This window comes from Dama dama, chromosome 11 (assembly GCF_033118175.1).
Source record: "Dama dama isolate Ldn47 chromosome 11, ASM3311817v1, whole genome shotgun sequence".
Classification (NCBI taxonomy): Eukaryota; Metazoa; Chordata; class Mammalia; order Artiodactyla; family Cervidae; genus Dama; species Dama dama.
Genome location: NC_083691.1, coordinates 73,786,011 through 73,807,216, shown reverse-complemented (window position 1 = coordinate 73,807,216; position 21,206 = coordinate 73,786,011). Strand labels below are relative to the sequence as shown.

The 21,206-nt window shown below is 37.7% G+C and overlaps 1 protein-coding gene across 1 annotated transcript in view; it reads right to left on the bottom strand.

Moving 5' to 3' along the window:
* FBXO11 (F-box protein 11) overlaps window positions 1–21,206 on the bottom strand; it is a 109,238-nt gene that overhangs the window by 25,174 nt on the left and 62,858 nt on the right. The window contains exons 2-4 of the mRNA XM_061155462.1: window positions 1,631–1,758; window positions 1,413–1,497; window positions 860–1,004 (exon numbers count right to left, since the gene is read on the bottom strand). Coding sequence (XP_061011445.1) covers window positions 860–1,004; window positions 1,413–1,497; window positions 1,631–1,758 — 358 coding nt within the window. The remainder of the gene's footprint in view (window positions 1–859; window positions 1,005–1,412; window positions 1,498–1,630; window positions 1,759–21,206) is intronic.

The window sequence follows — 21,206 nt, the reverse complement described above, 5'->3', positions numbered from 1 at the left end:
AGAGAGGACTCTTGATGAGGGTGAAAGAAACGAAAAAACTGGCTTAAAACTCAAAACACTGAGGAAACTAAGATCATGGCACCCAGTCCCATCGCCTCACGGCAAATAGACGGGGAAACAATGGTAACAGTGACACACTTTAATTCTGGGTGCTCCAAAATCACTGCAGATGGTGACTGCAGCCATGAAATTAAAAGACGCTTGCTCCTTGGAAGAAAAGCTATGACCAACCTAGACGGCATATTAAAAAGCAGAGACATTACTTTACCAACAAAGGTCAATCTAGTCAAAACTATGGTTTTTCCAGGAGTCATGTATGGATGTGAGAGTTGGACTATAAAGAAAGCTGAGTGCCAAAGAATTGATGCTTTTGAACTGGGGTGTGGAGAAGACTCTTGAGAGTCCCTTGGAGCAAGGAGATTCAACCAGTCAATCCTAAAGGAAATCAGTCCTGAATATTCTTTGGAAGGACTGATGCTGAAGCTGAAACTCCAATACTTTGGTTACCTGATGGGAAGAACAGATTCATTGGAAAAGACCCTGATTCTGGGAAAGACTGAAGGCGGGAGAAGGGGGTGACAGAGGATGAGATGGTTGGATGGCATCACCGACGCAATGCACATGAATTTGAGGGCTCCAGGAGTTGGTGATGGACAGGGAAGCCTGGAGTGCTGCAATCCATGGGGTCGCAGGGTTAGACACGACTGAGCGACTGAACTGAACTGGAATTTATAAGTATTCTAATTTTCTTCTATTTAACTGTAACCATCAACTCACACTCCAACCTTCCTACCATCCTTTAGCATTTGGGGCAGTAAGTAAAATATCTCAAGATACTAAGAAATAAATTTTCACTTACCATAAAATTGGATCATTAGCAAGTTCACTGAAGCGTTTACACACACAAGCTGCTCTACAAAGATCCTGTTCCAGCAAATACGAGAAGATCTTTAGAACCACTTCATCTGGCAGTTTCTCCTGAAGATACTGTTCAGCAGGTGCTGCTATAAAAAGATTAACAAACGGAACATAATCTATCATGCTAGCAAAGACTTTCTCATCATTTAAAGAGCACAGTTTTCATTTTGTTAAATGAAGAGCTTTTATTTTTTTGATGACTATCATTTTATAAGTATTTGCTGTCAGAGATGACACACATTTATTTTCTTTTATCTTAACAGTATTCTTTCTTTTAGCTAGTATGTACCATTTCAGTAACTGGTTACAATAAATATACAAAAAGGATTTTTATACAATTACAGTCAAAGATGGAGGTCATGGTTCTCAGGTTTATTCTGTAATAAATTGCTTTCTCAATCTCAAATGTGTAAATAAACATTTTAGTTTTTTGTTGTTAAACAAATTGAAAAGAACTATTTTACCCTATTCCTTAACTTTCTCAAAGGAAATACCTGATAGATCTTGTGATTTTCCAGAAACTCTTGCACGTTTTGCACGATGACCAAAAAAGTTTTCTGTAGTTGAAGTTGAAGCACCCTTCAAAAACAAAATGAAAACTAGTTAAGAAAATATTTTTACCCATAATCATTACTTCTAAAAAATGATGACAGTCCCATTTGTTTCCTAACAATTCTTTCATTATACACACAAAAACAGACATTTAACCTACCTCCATACTGCTCTTTGTAGGACACGCTGTTCTTTTTGGCAAAAGAGTTTTCCTACGAAGTTGGTATGGACTATTTTGTGCACCAGGACCGGATTCTTCTGCAACCATATCTGCAGGTACATCATCATCTGTTATAAACAAAAATATTATGAAAATGACACCCATTTTTAAGAAAAAGCCCTATGGATTCAGTAAATTTATAAAAAACTTTGTAATACATTTTTTGGGGGGGGAGATACAGTTTTTATACAAAATTCTAGTCATCTGGATAACCATTTGAGAAGTGTTGGATTTCTGTTTCATTTCTTACTTCAAAATAAATTTCACAATGCTTACCTACAATATAAATAAATAAAATCACGAAAAGAAAACAAAACTATTTTTTATAGTGTGAAAGTGGGTAAGTTCTTTAAAGGTATGACACAGAACTTGGAAGGCATTTTTAAAAAAGGTGAGGAGGATGTTCACTTGCTGAGTGAGTACTACTTGGTTAGAGTACAAGTAGGGTGAGAAGTGTGTCAATGGAGACGGACAGTTCAGTATAGATTATAAATACCAAGTAGGATAGTGTAGATTCAGTATAGATACCAAGTGGGATAAAAAGGGCATCCATGCAGAGGGTGGTCTGGCATACAGTGTTGGAGCTCAAGAGGGGTGAGAAGAAGGAGGTTTGTGTGTGGGAAGGGTGCCAGAAAAGGCTATAGACACAGGAGAGGGGAAGGTGGAACTGGAAGCTTGGTAACATCAATGGACTGATCAAATAATTAAGAAGAATGGAAGCCAGGCTTCTGAGAAGAGAGTTAAAATATAAATAGAAAGAGTACATCTTACACTGTTGGACTGAAATTTTCAATGTGAACTCATTGTTTCTAAAAGATAAGATATAGAAATAGGTATCAGCAGACGAATGGATAAGGAAGCTGTGGTACATTTACACAATGGAATATTACTCAGCCATTAAAAAGAATTCATTTGAATCAGTTCTAATGAGATGGATGAAACTGGAGCCGATTTATACAGAGTGAAGTAAGCCAGAAAGATAAAGACTAATACAGTATACTAACGCATATATATGGAATTTAAAAAGATGGTAACGATAACCCAATATGCAAAACAGAAAAAGAGACACAGATGTACAGAACAGACCTTGGGACTCTGTGGGAGAAGGCGACGGTGGGATGTTCTGAGAGAACAGCATTGAAACAAGTATAGTATCAAGGGTGAAAAAGACCACCAGCCCAGGTTGGATGCATGACCCAAGTGCTCAGGGCTGGTGCACTGGGAAGACCCAGAGGGATGGGATGGGGAGGGAGGCGGGAGGGGGGATCGGGATGGGGAACACACGTAAATCCATGGCTGATTCATGTCAATGTATGGCAAAAACCACTACAACACTGTAAAGTAATTAGCCTCAAACTAATAAAAATAAATGAAAAAAAAAATAAATAAAAGATAGATATAGAAATAGGTAAGCACGTATACACATATGTATAAATGTTTGGAAATGTGTGGATTACACACGTGTGTAACAAAGTCTGGAAGCAGTGTCACTCCAATAGCAATGAATGCGACCAGTATTTGGATATTTGCTTCTGAATACTTTCTTACTTCTTTATAAAAGGGAAAAGGGCTCCTTGGAGAAATGGATGATTCTAGGTTGAGGGAAATACAAGGTGAGCCTGAAATATCTTGTGGCAGAAACAAGAAACTGCTGAATAATGAGGACATGTCAAAAGAACACTGAATGGACTTCCCTGGTGGTCCAGTGGTTGAGAATCCACTTTTCAATGCAAGGGACACAGATTCCCCTAGTCAGAGAACTAAGATCCCACAAGCCTTGGGGGGTAACTAAGCCCATGTACTGCAACTAGAGAGGCATCCATGCCACAAATAGAGAAAGCCCACATGACAGTCAAAAAAAAAACAAAACTGAGATCAGCCCAAATGATCTCACCCACTAGCTAGCAAAACTATGCTCAAGTATCAAAACTCATGATAGTAAAGGGATTATAACCTACTGAATGGACAACCTGTAAATTCATTCTACTATAAATAAAGGAATAAGTGGAAAGTTTGATAAGGAATGAGATGTTTAAAGTACCCCCTCACACACACAAAATACTGATTAAGTAGAAAGGGAAAAATCATAACTCTACAGTAGCAATGACAATCAAACACCGTCTTAAGTGATTGAAGTAAACATCCTTCACAGGACATACTGAAACTGTGTGTCACCTGACAGCATGAAAGAGCACAGAATCACTTCTATGATATTTCTGATAAAGATACGTAACCTAAGTCTACTGGGAACATCAGAATTATGAGGAATCACTAGGAAAAACCTGAATTTGTTCTAATTTGTTTTGAATAATCTTCAAATTATCAAAGTTGAAAGTCAAAGAAAAACCTAAGGAACTGTTCCAGATGGAAGGACATTGAAAAGATATGTATACTCATTGAAACCTGTGGTTCTGAACTAGATCCTTTTGTTTAAAGGTTTGTTTTTAGGACAACAGTGAAATATTTCAATTAGTGAAACCTGAATGGAGATCTAAAGACAGTAATGTGTCAGTATTAACTTTCTGATTTTAATAGGTATAGTATGGTTATCGAGGTGAATAGGAAATACACACTAAAGTATTAGGAGGTGACAGGATAAAGCTGGGAACTTATTCTTGAAGGGTTCAGGGTGGAGGGAGGGGAACTTCTTTGTACTGTTTAAACTCTTTCCTAAGTTTAGATTGTTTAAAAATGAACTAATAAATTTGAGTAATATGTTTACATTTAAAAATTCTGCTTAGGAAATGGCAACTATAGAGATAGTCAAAAGAAAACAACACAATTAGGAAAAATAATCCATTCCAGTATTCTTGCCTGAAGAATTCCAGGGACAGGGGAGCCTGATGGGCTACAGTTCATGGGATTGCAAAGAGTTGGACATGACTGAGACACTAACACACACACTTGTTAACACATGTCACAAAAGGGTAATTTTCTTATTACATCTGAGTACTACAAATCAACATGGAAAAGACTAACAATTCAACAGAAAATTGCACCAAGGACACAGACAATTCAGAATTTAGGAAATACAAATGAAATACTAATAGAAACTACAATGAGATTTTTTAAATGTAGCAGATTATCAAAGATCAGAAAGTTTGATTGTATACTACTACTACATAACAAAGGAAAACATAAGACAAAAAAATTCTTAATTGCTTTGAGGAGAGCAATTTGGCAATAGCTATTATTACTTAACAATTCCGTTCTGGGAATTGATTTTGCACACATGGGCAAAGTAGTTAAGAACCAAGATATTCATTGCAGTACTTTTTATAATACTGCTGGGTATCAATCAAAATGTTTATCAAGAGTAAAACCCAAAATATACAGAACAATGTTTTAGTATATGTGTGTGTTTTAAGGCAATATATATACACATGATTGGGGCTTCCCAGGTGATGCAGTGTTCAAGAATCTGCCTGCCAATCAAGAGACATGGGTTCAATCTCTGGGTTGGGAGGATCTCCTGGAGAAGGAAATGGCAACTCACTGCAGTATTCTTGCCTGGAAAATTCTACAGACAGAGAAGCCTGATGGGCTACAGTCCACAGGGTAAGAAAGAGTTGGACACAACTGAGCAACAGAGCAGGCACACATGCATATGCTTATATATACATACATTTACTAAAATATAAACTCCCTGATGGAAGAAAACCAACTTGAAGATGCTCCCACTGGCCGAAGATGGGACAATTTGAGCATCAATAAGAATAACTGAAATGAACTGAAAGAAATATATTTAAATCTTGTGAATTTATGACACAAAAAAGGGCAAAACCACAATCTTGTAATTAGCCTCCAAATAAAATAAATAAATGAATTTAAAAAGCGGGGGGGTGGGGGGGGGTTGTGGGAAATGGAGGTTGCTTTGAAAGATACCAGTGAAAAGCAACACCTCATTTTAAAAACTGGTATACAACAGGAAAAAACACTAGCTCTTCCTCTTTTATATAAACTGAACCACCAGGTAACCAAGTCTTAGGTGAGGGGAAGCTTCTTTAGAGAAACATTCCAGCAATAAATGAAGAAATAATAAAATCAGAAAAATAAAATCTGGAACCTCTAAAGAGTTAATAGAATTAACCATTGAGTATCAATAGTTCCAACATCACAAAAAGAAATATTACCAGACATTTATATATCTCCTGATGAAAGAACACATCACCATCTACAATATTCTGCCAAAACCATCAAATCTCAACTTGAACAAACCTCTCAGAAACTCTACAAGATCAAACTATGCTAGTTTTTTCAACAAATAAACTCCATGGGGGAAAAATGTGGGAAAAATAAGCAAAACTAAAGCATACTGTTTAAGAACATATACTACAGTACTAAAATTATAGAAAAGAAGCTAGAAAATGATTATTACAAAAATGCTTTCTATGGGGAAGGAAAGAGGTTATGGTCAGGATGGGGCACATAAAAGGCTTCTGAGTGGCTGGGTAAAGTTCTACTTCTTGATCTATTGGTATTACAATACCAACCTTAACAATAATTCAATAAACTATGTAGTTGTTTAATGTGAACTTCCCTATCTGGCTGTATTTTACAATCAAGTTATTTTTAAAAGGTGGGAAGGTTGTACAATGTATTTAAAAAGAGAGGTTTTCCTTCCCAACTGCAGACCTTGGGCAGATAAATAAGCTTTTAAAATTAATTAATTTCTTGGCTCCACCCACACAGCATGTGGGATCTTAGTTCCCTGACTAGGGATCTAACCCACAGCCCCTGCAGGGGAAGCTCAAGACCTATAAAAGTTTTTAAACCTAAATATTCTCACTACTAAGGATGGTGGTGGTGGTTTAGTCGCTAAGTCGTGTCCGACTCTTGCAATCCTATGGACTGTAGCCTGTCAGGCTCTTCTGTCCATGGGATTCTCCAGGCAAGAATATTGGAGTGGGTTGCCATTTCCTTCTCCAGGGGATCTTCCCGACCCAGGAATCAAACCCAGGTCTCCTGCATTGCAGGCAGATGATTTACCAACTGAGCTATGAGGGAAGCTCCCACTAAGTATGCTAACAGTATCTTATAATTCATAGGGCTGCTGAAAAGTATTTAAATAACATATGCAAAACATTCAGTAATAAGCCTGGCTCACATTAAGTGCTCAGTAAATGTTTTAGCTATTATTTTATTTAAATATTATTCTATTAAAAACACTTTCAAATAAAATTTGGAAAACCTAATAACGTTTCCATGTACTTATACTGTAGTCAGAAAATATAGCCAGTGTAACATGCCTGGTTATTTGTGAAGTCATTCCATTTTAGTTAACGTAGTTAATTTGTATGTTTCAAGTGTAGTTGAAAGGAACATCTACGTTGTTTTTTTTGAGACTAGAGGTTAAACACATCTAAAATACCAAGTCTGTTAACTGTAGTGAAGTCAAGTGGGCCTTAGAAAGCATCACTATGAACAAAGCTAGTGGAAGTGATGGAATTCCAGTTGAGTTATTTCAAATCCTGAAAGATGGTGCTGTGAAAGTGCTACACTCAATAAGCCAGCAAATTTGGAAAACTCAGCAGTGGCCACAGGACTGGAAAAGGTCAGTATTCCTTCCAATCCCAAAGAAAGGCAATCCCAAAGAATGCTCAAACTACCGCACAATTACACTCATCTCACACGCTAGTAAAGTAATGCTCAAAAGTCTCCAAGCCAGGCTCCAGCAGTACGTGAACCGCGAACTTCCAGATGTTCAAGCTGGTTTTAGAAAAGGCAGAGGAACCAGAGATCTAATTGCCAACATACGCTGGATCATCGAAAAAGCAAGAGAGTTTCAGAAAAACTATTTCTGCTTTATTGACTATGCCAAAGCCTTTGACTGTGTGGATCACAATAAACTGGAAAATTCTTAAAGAGATGGGAATACCAGACCACCTGACCTGCCTCTTGAGAAACCTGTAAGCAGGTCAGGAAGCAACAGTTAGAACTGGACATGGACATAGAACCAGTTAGACTGGTTCCAAAAAGGAAAAGGAGTATGTCAAGGCTGTATATTGTCACCCCACTTATTTAACTTATATGCAGAGTACATCATGAAAAACGCTGGACTGGAAGAAGCACAAGCTGGAATCAAGATTGCAGGGAGAAATATCAATAACCTCAGATATGCAGATGACACCACCCTTATGGCAGAAAGTGAAGAGGAACTAAAAAGCCTCTTGATGAAAGTCAAAGGAGAGTGAAGAAGTCAGCTTAAAGCTCAACATTCAGAAAAGTAAGATCATAGCATCTGGTTCCATCACTTCATGGGAAATAGATGGGGAAACAGTGTCAGACTTTATTTTTTTGGGCTCCAAAATCACTGCAGATGGTGACTGCAGCCGTGAAATTAAAAGACACTTACTCCTTGGAAGGAAAGTTATAACCAACATAGATGGCATATTAAAAAGCAGAGACATTACTTTGCCGACAAAGGTCCGTCTAGTCAAGGCTATGGTTTTTCCAGTGGTCATGTATGGATGTGAGAGTTGGACTGTGAAGAAAGCTGAGCGCCGAAAAATTGATGCTTTTGAACTGTGGTGTTGGAGAAGACTCTTGAGAGTCCCTTGGACTGCAAGGAGATCCAACCAGTCCATCCTAAAGGAGATCAGTCCTGGGTGTGCATTGGATGGACTGATGCTGAAGCTGAAACTCCAATACTTTGGCCACCTCATGTGAAGAGTTGACTCACTGGAAAAGTCCCTGATGCTGAGAGGGATTGGGGGCAGGAGGAGAAGGGGATGACAGAGGATGAGATGGCTGGATGGCATCACCGACTTGATGGACATGAGTTTGAGTAAACTCTGGGAGCTGGTGACGGACAGGGAGGCCTGGCATGCTGCAATTCATGGGGTCACAAAAAAGTGGACACGACTGAGTGACTGAACTGAACTCTACTGAACTGAGTGATCATATATTCTATGTCTTTACTTTTTGGTGGGGAGGAGGTGGTGGTAGCAGTGGTCTGATTTATCTGCCTGCTTCTGAGGGAAATGTGCTAAAATTTCCCTCTATCTACAGATAGTTCATTTACAGTATGTAAAATTTTGCTTTACATACTTTGAGATAATATTATTTAGACATAAAGCTTCAAGATTATTATTTCTTCCTGGTGAATTATTCCTTTCCACCATTATGCAATAGCTCTCTTCATCCTTAATAGCACTTTTGCCTTTAAAATCTGTTCTTGCCTGATAGTTCTTTCCTAGGAGCTTTCTGTTTTATTCTGTATCAGTCTAGCATTTTGCCAATCCTGATTTTCAGCTTTTTACTTTTGCATCATTACATTTAGATTTAGTTCTTAACCATTTATTGCTATATACTTTTTTCCCTTTTCAGCCAAGCAAGAATATATTTAATACTCTATATAATCCAACTAAAGCCAAATTCCACAACTATATTTTTAATTTCTGAACACTGATTTTAATTTTCTTTTTTAAGACTTACTGCTTGTTTTTTATATTGGCTATTACTTCATACTTCACGTCCTTGTTTTAATCCTTTTAATTATTTCATACACATTCATTTCTTGTTTAGACTGTTCCATCATTGGTCCGGGGTATAAGGACCCGCCCCCCCGCCCCCCCCCCACCAAAAACCCCCCAGCAACACTGCAATTAGGGAAATTCTTTCCAATTCCAGGGTCTTCCCAAGTGGCTCAGTGGTAAACAATCTACCTGCCAATGCAGGAGACAATGGTTTCTATACGTGGGTCAGAAGATCCCTTGGGAGAGGAAACGGCAACCCACTTCAGTATTCTTGCCTGGATATCTCCATGGACAGTGGAGATGGAAGGGCTACAGTTCATGGGGACGCAGAGAGTCAGACACAACTGAACACACACACACATAATTCAGGTTCAAGGCTGCATGCCTGTATATCAGAGCTAGTTCTATTTTTAAAAGGCCCAAACTCCATTCTCCGTATGTGCACTAAAATTTCACCCCAAACCTACGTACGTCTGTGTTTAGCTGCTCAGTCATGTCCGACTCCATGGACTGTAGCCTGCCAGGCTCCTCTGTTCACGGCAAGAACAATGGAGTGGTTTGGCATTTCCTCCTTCAGGGGATCATCCCACCCCAGGAATCAAACCTCTGTCTCTAGCCTGCCAGGCTCCTCTGTCCAGGCAAGAACAATGGGGTGGGTTGCCATTTCCTTCTTCAGGGATCTTCCCATCCCAGGAATCAAACCTATGTCTCTTGCAGCTCCTGCACTGGCAGGTGAAATCACTGAGCCACCTGGGAAGCCCCTTATACCCCGGACCACAAGGCCCCTGTACTATTTTATACAGCAGCACTAGTTCCCACTTAAGGTTTTGATTTGATTTCTCTCATACCTGGCACCTGGGACTCTCCTTCTTTCCTTCCTCAGAGTTTAGCTATGCATTTATAATTTTGTTATTGTTCTGTGTTACATTTCCATTATGTTTGCAGTGTGTATGCACATGCAGGGGATACGTCCATCATCCTGGTTTATGATGCAGCTAGTAGTCAGTTTCTACAACACTCACAAGGACATGCTCAAACTTTTCATCCTATACTACCGTCTCTCTAAATCCCACTCCTGTTTACAATCTTCTCAGCTCAGTTCAGTCGCTCAGTTGTGTCCGAATCTTTGAGACCCAATGGACTGCAGCATGCCAGGCTTCCCGTCCATCACCAACTCCCGGAGCTTACTCAAACTCATGTCCAGCAAGTTGATAGATCTTATTATTACAGATACCCACCCAGACACCAGCCTGGAATTATTTTTCCTTCTCACCATTAACACAGCAAATATTAAGGACTGATAAATAAGGAGAACAGGAAAAGATATACCCATTTGAATGCAGAGTTCCAAAAAAATAGCAAGGAGAGATAAGAAAGCCTTCCTCAGTGATCAGTGCGAATACAGGAAAACAACAGAATGGGAAAGACTAGAGATCTGTTCAAGAAAATTAAAGATACCAAAGGAACATTTCATGCAAAGATGGACACAATAAAGGACAGAAATGGTATGGACCTAACGGAAGCAGAAGATATTAAGAAGAGGTGACAAGCATACACAGAAGAACTATACAAAAAAGATCTTCAGGACCCAGATAACCATGATGGTGTGATCACTTACCTAGAGCCAGACATCCTGGAATGCAAAGTCAAGTGGGTCTTAGGAAGCATCACTACAAACAAGACTAGTGGAGGTGATGGAATTCTAGTTGAGCTATTTCAGATCTTAAAAGAAGATGCTGTGAAAGTGCTGCACTCAATATGCCAGCAAATCTGGAAAACTCAGCAGTGGTCACAGGACTGGAAAAGGTCAGTTTTCATTCCAATCCCAAAGAATGCTCAAACTACCACACAATTGCACTCATCTCACATGCTAGCAAAGTAATGCTCAAAATTTTCCAAGCCAGGCTTCAACAGTACAAGAACCGTGAACTTCCAGATGTTCAAGCTGGATTTAGAAAAGGCAGAGGAACAAAGGCAGAGATCAAATTGCCAACATCTGCTGGGTTATCGGAAAAGCAAGAGAGTTCCAGAAAAACATCTACTTCTGCTTTATTGACAACGACAAAGCCTCTGACTATGTGGATCACAACAAACTGGAAAATTCTTAAAGAGATGGGAATAGCAGACCACCTGATCTGCCTCCTGAGAAATCCATATGCAGGTCAAGAAGCATCAGTAAGAACTGGACATAGAATAATAGACTGGTTCCAAACAGGAAAAGGAGTACGTCAAGGCTGTATATTGTCACCCTGCTTATTTAACTTATATGCAGAGTATACATCATGAGAAGTGCTGGGCTGGATGAAGCACAAGCTGGAACCAAGATTGCTGGGAGAAATATCAATAACCTCAGATATGCAGACCACCACATATGACAGACACTTAATGACACTACACTTATAGCAGAAAGCAAAGAAGAACTAGAGTCTCTTGATGAAAGTGAAAGAGTGAAAAAGTTGTTTTAAAACTCAACATTCAGAAAACTAAGATCATGGCATCTGGTCCCATCACTTCACAGCAAATAGATGGGAAAACAGTGACAGACTTTATTTTTGGGGGCTCCAAAATCACTGCAAAAATAGTCACTGCAGCCATGAAACTAAAAGACACTTGCTCCTTGGAAGAAAAACTATGACCAACCTAGACAGCATATTAAAAAGCAGAGACATTACTTTACCAACAAAGGTCCATCTAATCAAAACTATGGTTTTTCCAGGAGTCATGTGTGGATGTGAGAGTTGGACTATAAAGAAAGCTGAGCACCAAAGAATTGATGCTTTTGAACTGTGGTGTTGGAGAAGACTCTCATGAGTCCCTTGGACTGCAAGGAGATCCAACCAGTCCATCCTAAAGGAAATCAGTCTTGAATATCCTTTGGAAGGACTGATGGTGATGCTGAAACTCCAATACTTTGGCCACCTGATGTGAAGAACTGACTAATTTGTAAAGACCCTGATTCTGGCAAAGATTGAAGGTAGGAGAAGGGGACGACAGAGGATGAGATGGTTGGATGGCATCACTGACTCGATGAACATGAGCTTGAGTAAGCTCCAGGAATTGGTGATGGACAGGGAAGCCTGGCGTAATGCAGTCCATGAGGTCTCAAAGGGTTGGACATGACTGAGCGACTGAACTGAAGTAAGGAATGCAGAAGTAATTAATACGGAAGAGATAGTGCTGGTTAATTCCAGTGCAGTTTGAAGTTCACACCAAATAAACGCATAAAGCTACATGATTTGAATCACATAATGCAATAACCTCAACGTCCTATTCAAAACACTGTCCTGTTCTAAAGCACTCAAAGCTCAGCTCTGAAACAACTGTATTAAACTCTTTTACTTGTGCTGAGATCAAGAATCTGTCCTATTTTCTATACTGCTCTCAAAGTAAATTACCAGTTTACTAATATAAATAAGAAACTGAAGGAGAAAACTTAAAAGACATAAACCCCAAAACATACACACATGAAATAATCTTTAGTGATTAGTGTTCTCTCCATCTTTTGAACTCCTACAGTACCGTAGATACACCATATACTCTATCGTATCACAGCTGCCTTATTTGTTATTTGCTTTCTTGGTATACTTCTTATTTTCCTAACAAAATTTAAGCTCTGAGGACAAGGCTATTTTATATACATATATATGTGTGTGTGTGTGTATATATTATATAATAAATGTATTATACATTATTACAATTATCATTTAATATAATAAATTGTTATAAATTATATTATAAATGTATTAGAATACTGTAAATATATATACATTTTATATTTTCCTCCACGTTCAGCTTAGTACCCAATAACTACTCAAGAAATGCTGATTCTCATCCATTGAGAACTCAATTCAATTTATTCAAGAGTTTTTCCAAGAACCCACCAACAGTGCTGTACTAATTCGACCTTACATACTACTCAACAGAAAATAAAAATCCAGATAAGAATTGCTTCTCTTCTTCCTACCTCCAACTCTGTGAACTAATTTACAAGCATATACATCTATTTTTTGTTCCCTCCTGAAATTACAGATTTGGCACATATGAAGCAAACAATAAATTACACAGTGACTAAACTGATCCAATGTAGCTGCCAAACTGTGTCCAATTCAAGAACCAAGAGATCATGAAGGACTAGTTATGATATTGTTCTAACAACAAAATCCAAAATCAAGACCTCAAAATAATATTTTGTTTAATTTTTTTAACTTTATAGCCTTCACTTTTATATCTAATATTGGAATACCAATATTCAGATGTCAAATTATAATCTAAGACTAATAAAAAATAACTCAATACCAAAAATGTTTAACTTCAATTCTAACTTACAGAAAATGTAATTTTCAGTTTGAAAAAAAAAGTTCTTGACCAGAAAATACCCAATAGAAACACATGCTCTTTTTTCATACTAAAGGTTTATATTTTTAACACTCATACAGTATGCCTCAAATTCAGATAAGCCATACTTCAAGTGCTCAATAGCTCCAATGTGGCTAGAAGTTATCCTAATTGCATAGTATTCACACATACATACACCCTTTTATTAAATTCTTACCAGTCCTCTTACACACATACACATAATATAAAAATTTATCATTTTTAGATTTTTACTAATAATGATATACAAATATACTAGAGTCTTCACTATTAATAGGACCCATAGGGATAAAGGCTTCTGTAGATTAAATATGCTTCTTTAAAAAAAACTTATGAAATCTTTGCTATTAAATAGGATTGAAAAAAAATACAATAGCATTGAAAATTTATACTAAGATTCACTTCCACAAAAAAAGAGACTTAAGTCTAGACACCTTAAGCAAAATATCTTAATTTTTACATACCTTTTAACTATCTCAAAGATGTACAAAAAATTACACTACTGACTGGATCAAGGTTAAAGTCTATACACCTTAGGTTTAAAGACTAACCTAAAGTTAAAAGGTAGTTTATGTGGAATTTAACTTCCAAGAGTTTTTTTCTTTTTCTCCCCACAAATATTATCTAAGTTCCATGTTACTTACCCATAGCCACAGATCATATATTGGAAACTTGTGCTAGTAACTGTGTGTTTAGAAACAGCTCCCAGTCTCACAGTATAAAGAACCACACTTGACAACTGTTTCTAACACAGTTGGGAACTACCACAGCTTTTTTCCAACTACTAAAAAAAAAAAATCCACAAAAAAACTAAAATCAAGACAGAAATTTCTCTTAAGTGCATTTTAACTTATATACTTTACTTGAAAAATTTACTTAACTATTTCAAGGGAGAGAATCCAGGAACAAAGTTACAAAAATCTGCTTTTTAAAAGTCTGACTTGCAATAATCAGATATTTCTAATTGTATCTTATATATAGTTACAAACTCTAAAAAATCTAAGTATTAAGAATACTGCTCAATGCTTTCATTAATATATTTAGGTATTATTTATGCACATATATGCATATAATTCTGCTGAATTTTCACAACATGAACTACAAGGATTATCTAAGACTGGTCAAAGAAAATATATTTGGCCATATCTTTGATAAAGTATAAAGAACTACTGACAATTTAAACAAGCCTTCATTTCATCAGAAGAAATTTAAACTACTGCATTGTACGCCATCTTACATAAAGTTTGTTCAACAAGTATCTGGAAAATAAATGAATGAATGAGCCATGCACTGTGTGAGGTACTGGTAAAAACAGAGCAACCAAAGAGAATCTTGTACTTGCCCTCCAATGACTTAGAAGAGACAATAAATAACCAAGCAGGCAGTAATAGTACAGTATGTCACACGCTACAATAGGAATAAGCAGAACATGGAGAAGGAAATGGCAACCTACTTCAGTATTCTTGCCTAGGAAATCCCATGGACAGTCTGACCCTGGTGGGCTACAGTCTAGGGTCACAAAGAGTCGGACATGACTTAAAGAGTCTGAGCACAAACATACTATGGGAACACACAAGAGCATCTAATCCAATCTTAGATGATGTTAAGAGCATGTTGTTGGGATATTAGTTGACGGTTTCTTGAAGAAAGTCTAAGGTGAGACAGTAACTACTGGGAGTTGATTAATCAGATGGAAGTGTGTGTGAAGACTGAAGGTGCTCACCTCCAGCCGTCTCAAGGAATTGCAAGTTGCTCCATACTGCAGTATCACATAGCAGGTGCCAGATTATGAAGGGTGCCACAAACACTTTATTTAGATTTTATCTGGAAGGCCAAGGATAGCTACTAAAAAGGTTTTAAATAGAACAGTGAGATGTTCTGATTTGTGTTTTAGGGAGATTACCTGAATGTATAGGCATTTGAAAACGGATAGCACTGGTGGTAAGTGGCCAATTAGGAAGCTACAACGGAGTAATACAATGGAGAGATGAACACAGCTTGAACTATGGTAATAAATATGAAATAACTAAATACATCTGGGATATAGTCACAAAATAAATTCATAAACCTTGGTGACTGAATGCATATGGGTGGGATGGAGAAGAGGTTGGTGCTGTGAATCATACTGACTTGGGCAATCCAGTAGATGGTGGTGCTATGTACTAATAAGGTAGAAACCTTTGTAGGTGAGATAGGGATCAAGGGGAGGAGAGGAGTTCAGGTTTTGGTTTTGAGGTACTCATAAGGCAATCAAGTGGAGACTCTCAACAAAGCTAAATATATTTATTTTAGGCTCCAGCGAGTGATTTCAGTTGGAGATAAAGAATCAGGGACTTCTGTCACTCTGAAAATACACTACAGTAGGAGTACAGAGTTAAAAGTGTAGATTAGCTGTCATTATTTACATATGGTACAATACTAATTTTCATGGCAGATATGTCATCCAACTCTTAAGCATTAGCCATATAAGTGGATAGTTATCTATGTCAAAATTATCATTCAGTTCAGTTGCTCAGTAGTGTCCAACTCTTTGCAACCCCATGGACTGCATTACGCCAGGCTTCCCTGTCCATCACCAATTCCTGGAGTTTACTCAAACTCATGTCTATTGAGTTCATAATGCCATCCAACCATTTCATCCTCTGTCATCCCCTTCTCCTCCCACCTTCATCTTTCCCAGCATCAGGGTCTTTACAAATTAGTCAGTTCTTCACATCAGGTGGCCAAAGTATTGGAGTTTCAGCATCACTATCAGTCCTTCCAAAGGATATTCAAGACTGATTTCCTTTAGGATGGACTGGTTGGATCTCCTTGCAGTCCAAGGGACTCATGAGAGTCTTCTCCAACACCACAGTTCAAAAGCATCAATTCTTTGGTGCTCAGCTTTCTTTATAGTCCAACTCTCACATTCATACATGACTACTGGAAAAACCAAAGCTTTGAGATGGACCTTTGTTGGCAAGGTAATGTCTCTGCTTTTTTTTTTTCTTTTTTTTTTATTATTATTATTATTTTTTTCCAGTGGGTTTTGTCATACATTGATATGAATCAGCCATGGATTTACATGTATTCCCAATCCCGATCCCCCCTCCCACCTCCCTCTCCACCCGATTCCTCTGGGTCTTCCCAGTGCACCAGGCCGGAGCACTTGTCTCGTGCATCCCACCTGGGCTGGTGATCTGTTTCACCATAGATAGTATACATGCTGTTCTTTTGAAATATCCCACCCTCACATTCTCCCACAAAGTTCAAAAGTCTGTTCTGTATTTCTGTGTCTCTTTTTCTGTTCTGCATATAGGGTTATCGTTATCACCTTGCTAAATTCCATATACATGTGTCAGTATGCTGTAATGTTCTTTATCTTTCTGGCTTACTTCACTCTGTATAAGGGGCTCCAGTTTCATCCATCTCATTAGGACTGGTTCAAATGAATTCTTTTTAATGGCTGAGTAATATTCCATGGTGTATATGTACCACAGCTTCCTTATCCATTCATCTGCTGATGGACATCTAGGTTGCTTCCATGTCCTGGCTATTATAAACAGTGCTGCGATGAACATTGGGGTGCACGTGTCTCTTTCAGATCTGGTTTCCTCAGTGTGTATGCCCAGAAGTGGGATTGCTGGGTCATATGGCAGTTCTATTTCCAGTTTTTTAAGGAATCTCCACACTGTTTTCCATAGCGGCTGTACTAGTTTGCATTCCCACCAACAGTGTAAGAGGGTTCCCTTTTCTCCACACCCTCTCCAGCATTTATTGCTTGTAGACTTTTGGATAGCAGCCATCCTGACTGGCGTGTAATGGTACCTCATTGTGGTTTTGATTTGCATTTCTCTAATAATGAGTGATGTTGAGCATCTTTTCATGTGTTTGTTAGCCATCTGTATGTCTTCTTTGGAGAAATGTCTGTTTAGTTCTTTGGCCCATTTTTTGATTGGGTCATTTATTTTTCTGGAATTGAGCTGCAGGAGTTGCTTGTATATTTTTGAGATTAATCCTTTGTCTGTTTCTTCATTTGCTATTATTTTCTCCCAATCTGAGGGCTGTCTTTTCACCTTACTTAATGTCTCTGCTTTTTAATATGCTGTCTAGATTGGTCATAACTTTTCATTACTGTATATATGAAAGAAAGAAAAAAAAAAAAAACCTGTGGGTCCCAGAACTGACACGAATTCCTAACTCTAGCTTGATAAAAAATAAAGTCAATTGACAACTACTAATTCAAGGATTAATATCCTTTGGGAATAGCTTAGCTTTATTTTCATTCTTTCCTGTTACAAATCACATTTTGTTCTCCTAAGGCATTTTCTCCCTTTGCTTGCAGGGAAAGTAGTAGTATAGAATAGCCTCACCCACAATTGGAAAATTTCAAATTCCTTCTTCTATTCTCATATTTTACCACCAGTTTTTCATTTTCAGTATTTCCTAAAGTGACAAAATTCACAAAACATATTCTTTTCTATTTTATCAAACAAGAAAAACTATTTTTAACTTTCATAAAATTTAAGTATTTTTAAAGTTCAAGGAAAACTACATAGTTCAAAAGTAGCATTACATCCAAAGTAGGAGCTGATATGACTAGAGCATCAAGTGCATCATTAATTTAAGATCAGAATGACCATGGTTCCAAATCAGTAAGACAAACCTAATTCGAGGCTAACCTAAGATTCATATAAGTCACTAATTAAAAATTGCTGATTTTCATCTACTTGCCAGTCATGATGAATATAACAATCTGCCATTCTTATAGGGAACTGCTATACTTATGGAAACAAGTAACTGCAGCCCCACAGGAAGAGCCACGCTGAGCGCACACACGAGGTGGCAGAGAAGCAGAAACGGGACACACCATGCACACCCAGCTTCAAGGGAAACATTCGGCCCGTCCCTGATTTACTTTCACAGGAAATGTAGGCAATTTTAGAAGTGCCTTTCATTAGTTTAGTTTTATAGAAAAGGACTAGTGTGAAGACCAGGAAGAGCAAAGTATGAAGATCAAAATGAGAATAAGGCTATTAAATTCTTGTCTGTTATTGTTCAGTTGTGTCCAACTCTTCGCAACTCCATGGACTACAGCACACCAGGCTTCCCTGTCCTTCAAATATCTCTCAGAATTTGCTCAGATTCATGTCCACTGAGTCAGTGATTGCCACCCAACCATCTCATCCTGTTGCCCCTTCTCATTTTGCCTTCAATCTTTCCCAGCATCAAGTCCTTTTTCCAGTGAGTCAGCTCTTTGCATCAGGTGGCCAAAATTTTGGAGCTTCAACTTCAGCATCAGTTCTTCTAATGATTAGTCAGGATTGATTTCCTTTAGGATTGATTGGTTTGATCTCTTTGCTGTCCAAGGGACTCTCAAGTGTTTTCTCCAGCACCACAATTCGAACACATCAATTCTTTGGTGCTCAGGTTTCTTTATGGCCCAACTCTCACATCTATACATGACTACTGGAAAAACCATAGTTTTGACTAGATGGACCTTGTCGGCAAAGGGATGTCTCTGCTTTTTAATATGCTAAGTTTGTCACAGCTTTCCTTCCAAGGGGCAAATGTTTTTAAATTTCATGGCTGCAGTCACTGTCTGCAGTGATTTTAGAGCCCAAGAAAATAAAATCTGTCACTGTTTCCACCCCCACCCCTTGCCATGATGTGATGGGACCAAGATCCCATAATTATAGTTTTTTGAATGTTGAGTTTTAAGCCGGCTTTTTCACTCTCCTCTTTCACCTTCATCAAGAGGCTCTTTAGTTCCTCTTCACTTTCTGCCATTAGAGTGATCCCCTTCATGGATCACAACCTTGTCATGGAGAAGGAGCTTGTATAACTCTATGAAGCTATGAGCCATGATGTGCAGGGCCACCCAAGATGTACAGGTCATAGAAAAGAGTTCAGAAAAAACATGGTCCACTGGAGGAGACAATGGCAAACCACTCCAGTATTCTTGCTGCGCGAACCCCATGAACAGTATGAAGAGGAAAAAAGATATAACACCAGAAGATTATATTCTTATAAGCATTAAATGCTTAATCTTTGCTGTAAATTCACACAGCAAACTACGTTAAGTTGAAAGAAAGAAAATGGATAAGAGACAGCATCATCAGTTCTCTTTCAGTTCTATAGTTAGACCACAATCCTGAGACTGCATGATTTTAAGCAAATGTTTTACAGATCAAAGATCAGCTAACAGGAAAGGTATCACTAGTGGGCATCTGAGGCCCAATAAGTTCCATGAAGTGTTTGAGGTTCGAAAGCCAATAAGTGGTAGCAAAATAATTTTTAGCTTAGTGGACTCCAAGTACAATGTTCTTTATTTTCACAAAAAGTAATGTGGATTTCTCAAAAAAGCTTGTCATATAATCAATACAGATGATAATGATAATAATGATGATAGTAAATGGAATAATAATAGTACTACTACAAACTGGTGTATCTAACACTGAAAACTTCCATGTACAGACACTATTCCAACTGTTTTATATATGAATTAACTCACTGAATCCTTTTATCAACTCCATGAAGAACATATTCCTATTTTACAAATGAGAAAACTAGGCACACAGTGGTTAAACATCTTGACCAAGGCCACAAAGTATTAAGTAGCAGAGGCAGAATGTGAACTCACTCAGTCTAGCTCCAGAGCCCAATAATATTAACCACTGTGCTATCTAAATACAGGTTAGTTATGCTAAATACCACTGAATATACTTATCACTAGGAGTATATTACTATATAAGAGTACCATGAAATGGAACATATACTCCTGGAAATGCAAAGAATTTAAAAAAAAAAGTAATAGTTTTTCATGTCTAACTTTATTCAAAGCATCAAGTTAACACTTTATAAAACCACAACATATACATCAGACCTCTTTATTTTCATAATCAGTAACTCAGATCTTTCTGTATTATGTCAATAGCGTTTTGATATTTCACATATTTGATGATATAGTACAATATTTAAGGAACAGGCTCTGGAAAGACTGTCTAGCTTCTTTGTTAGAATACTGGCTTAGTAGCTGTGCAATCTTGGACAAGTTCCTTAACCTGCCTGATTTTCAGTGCATCTATAAAATGGAGATGATAATGGTGACTACCTCACAAAATTTTTGTGAAGATTAATTCTCAACACAGTCCTTGGAAGGGATAACATTTCAATATTCGTTATTATCATAATTGAAATGAAATGCTAAAAGCTAGCAAGGTGCGCTCAAAATACATTTCAAATTCTAGCTAAAGGCCTTTATTATCTGATTCAATGTTCAAAAAACCCTCTGAAATGTAGAAATAATTCTTATCACAAAATAATTCTCATGATGAGCGTTTAGAATAGTTCATGACCAGCAGAAAATACAAGGTGAAATCCAGAAATACCAAGGACTGACCACTGACAAAAATGAATACTTAGGAGGGTATAATATTATTCTAATGATCCTGTCATAAATTTAAAGTATGTGTAACATTCATTTTTTTTCTCAATTATAAAAATGTTTACAATTGCCAAGATATAGAAGCAACTTAAGTGTCAATCAACAGATATATGGATAAAGAAGATATGGTAGGGACTTCTCTGGTGGTCTGATGGTTAAGAATCCACCTGCCAATGCAAGGGACATGGTTTGATCCCTGGTCCAGAAAGATTCCACATGCTATGGAGCAACTAAGCCT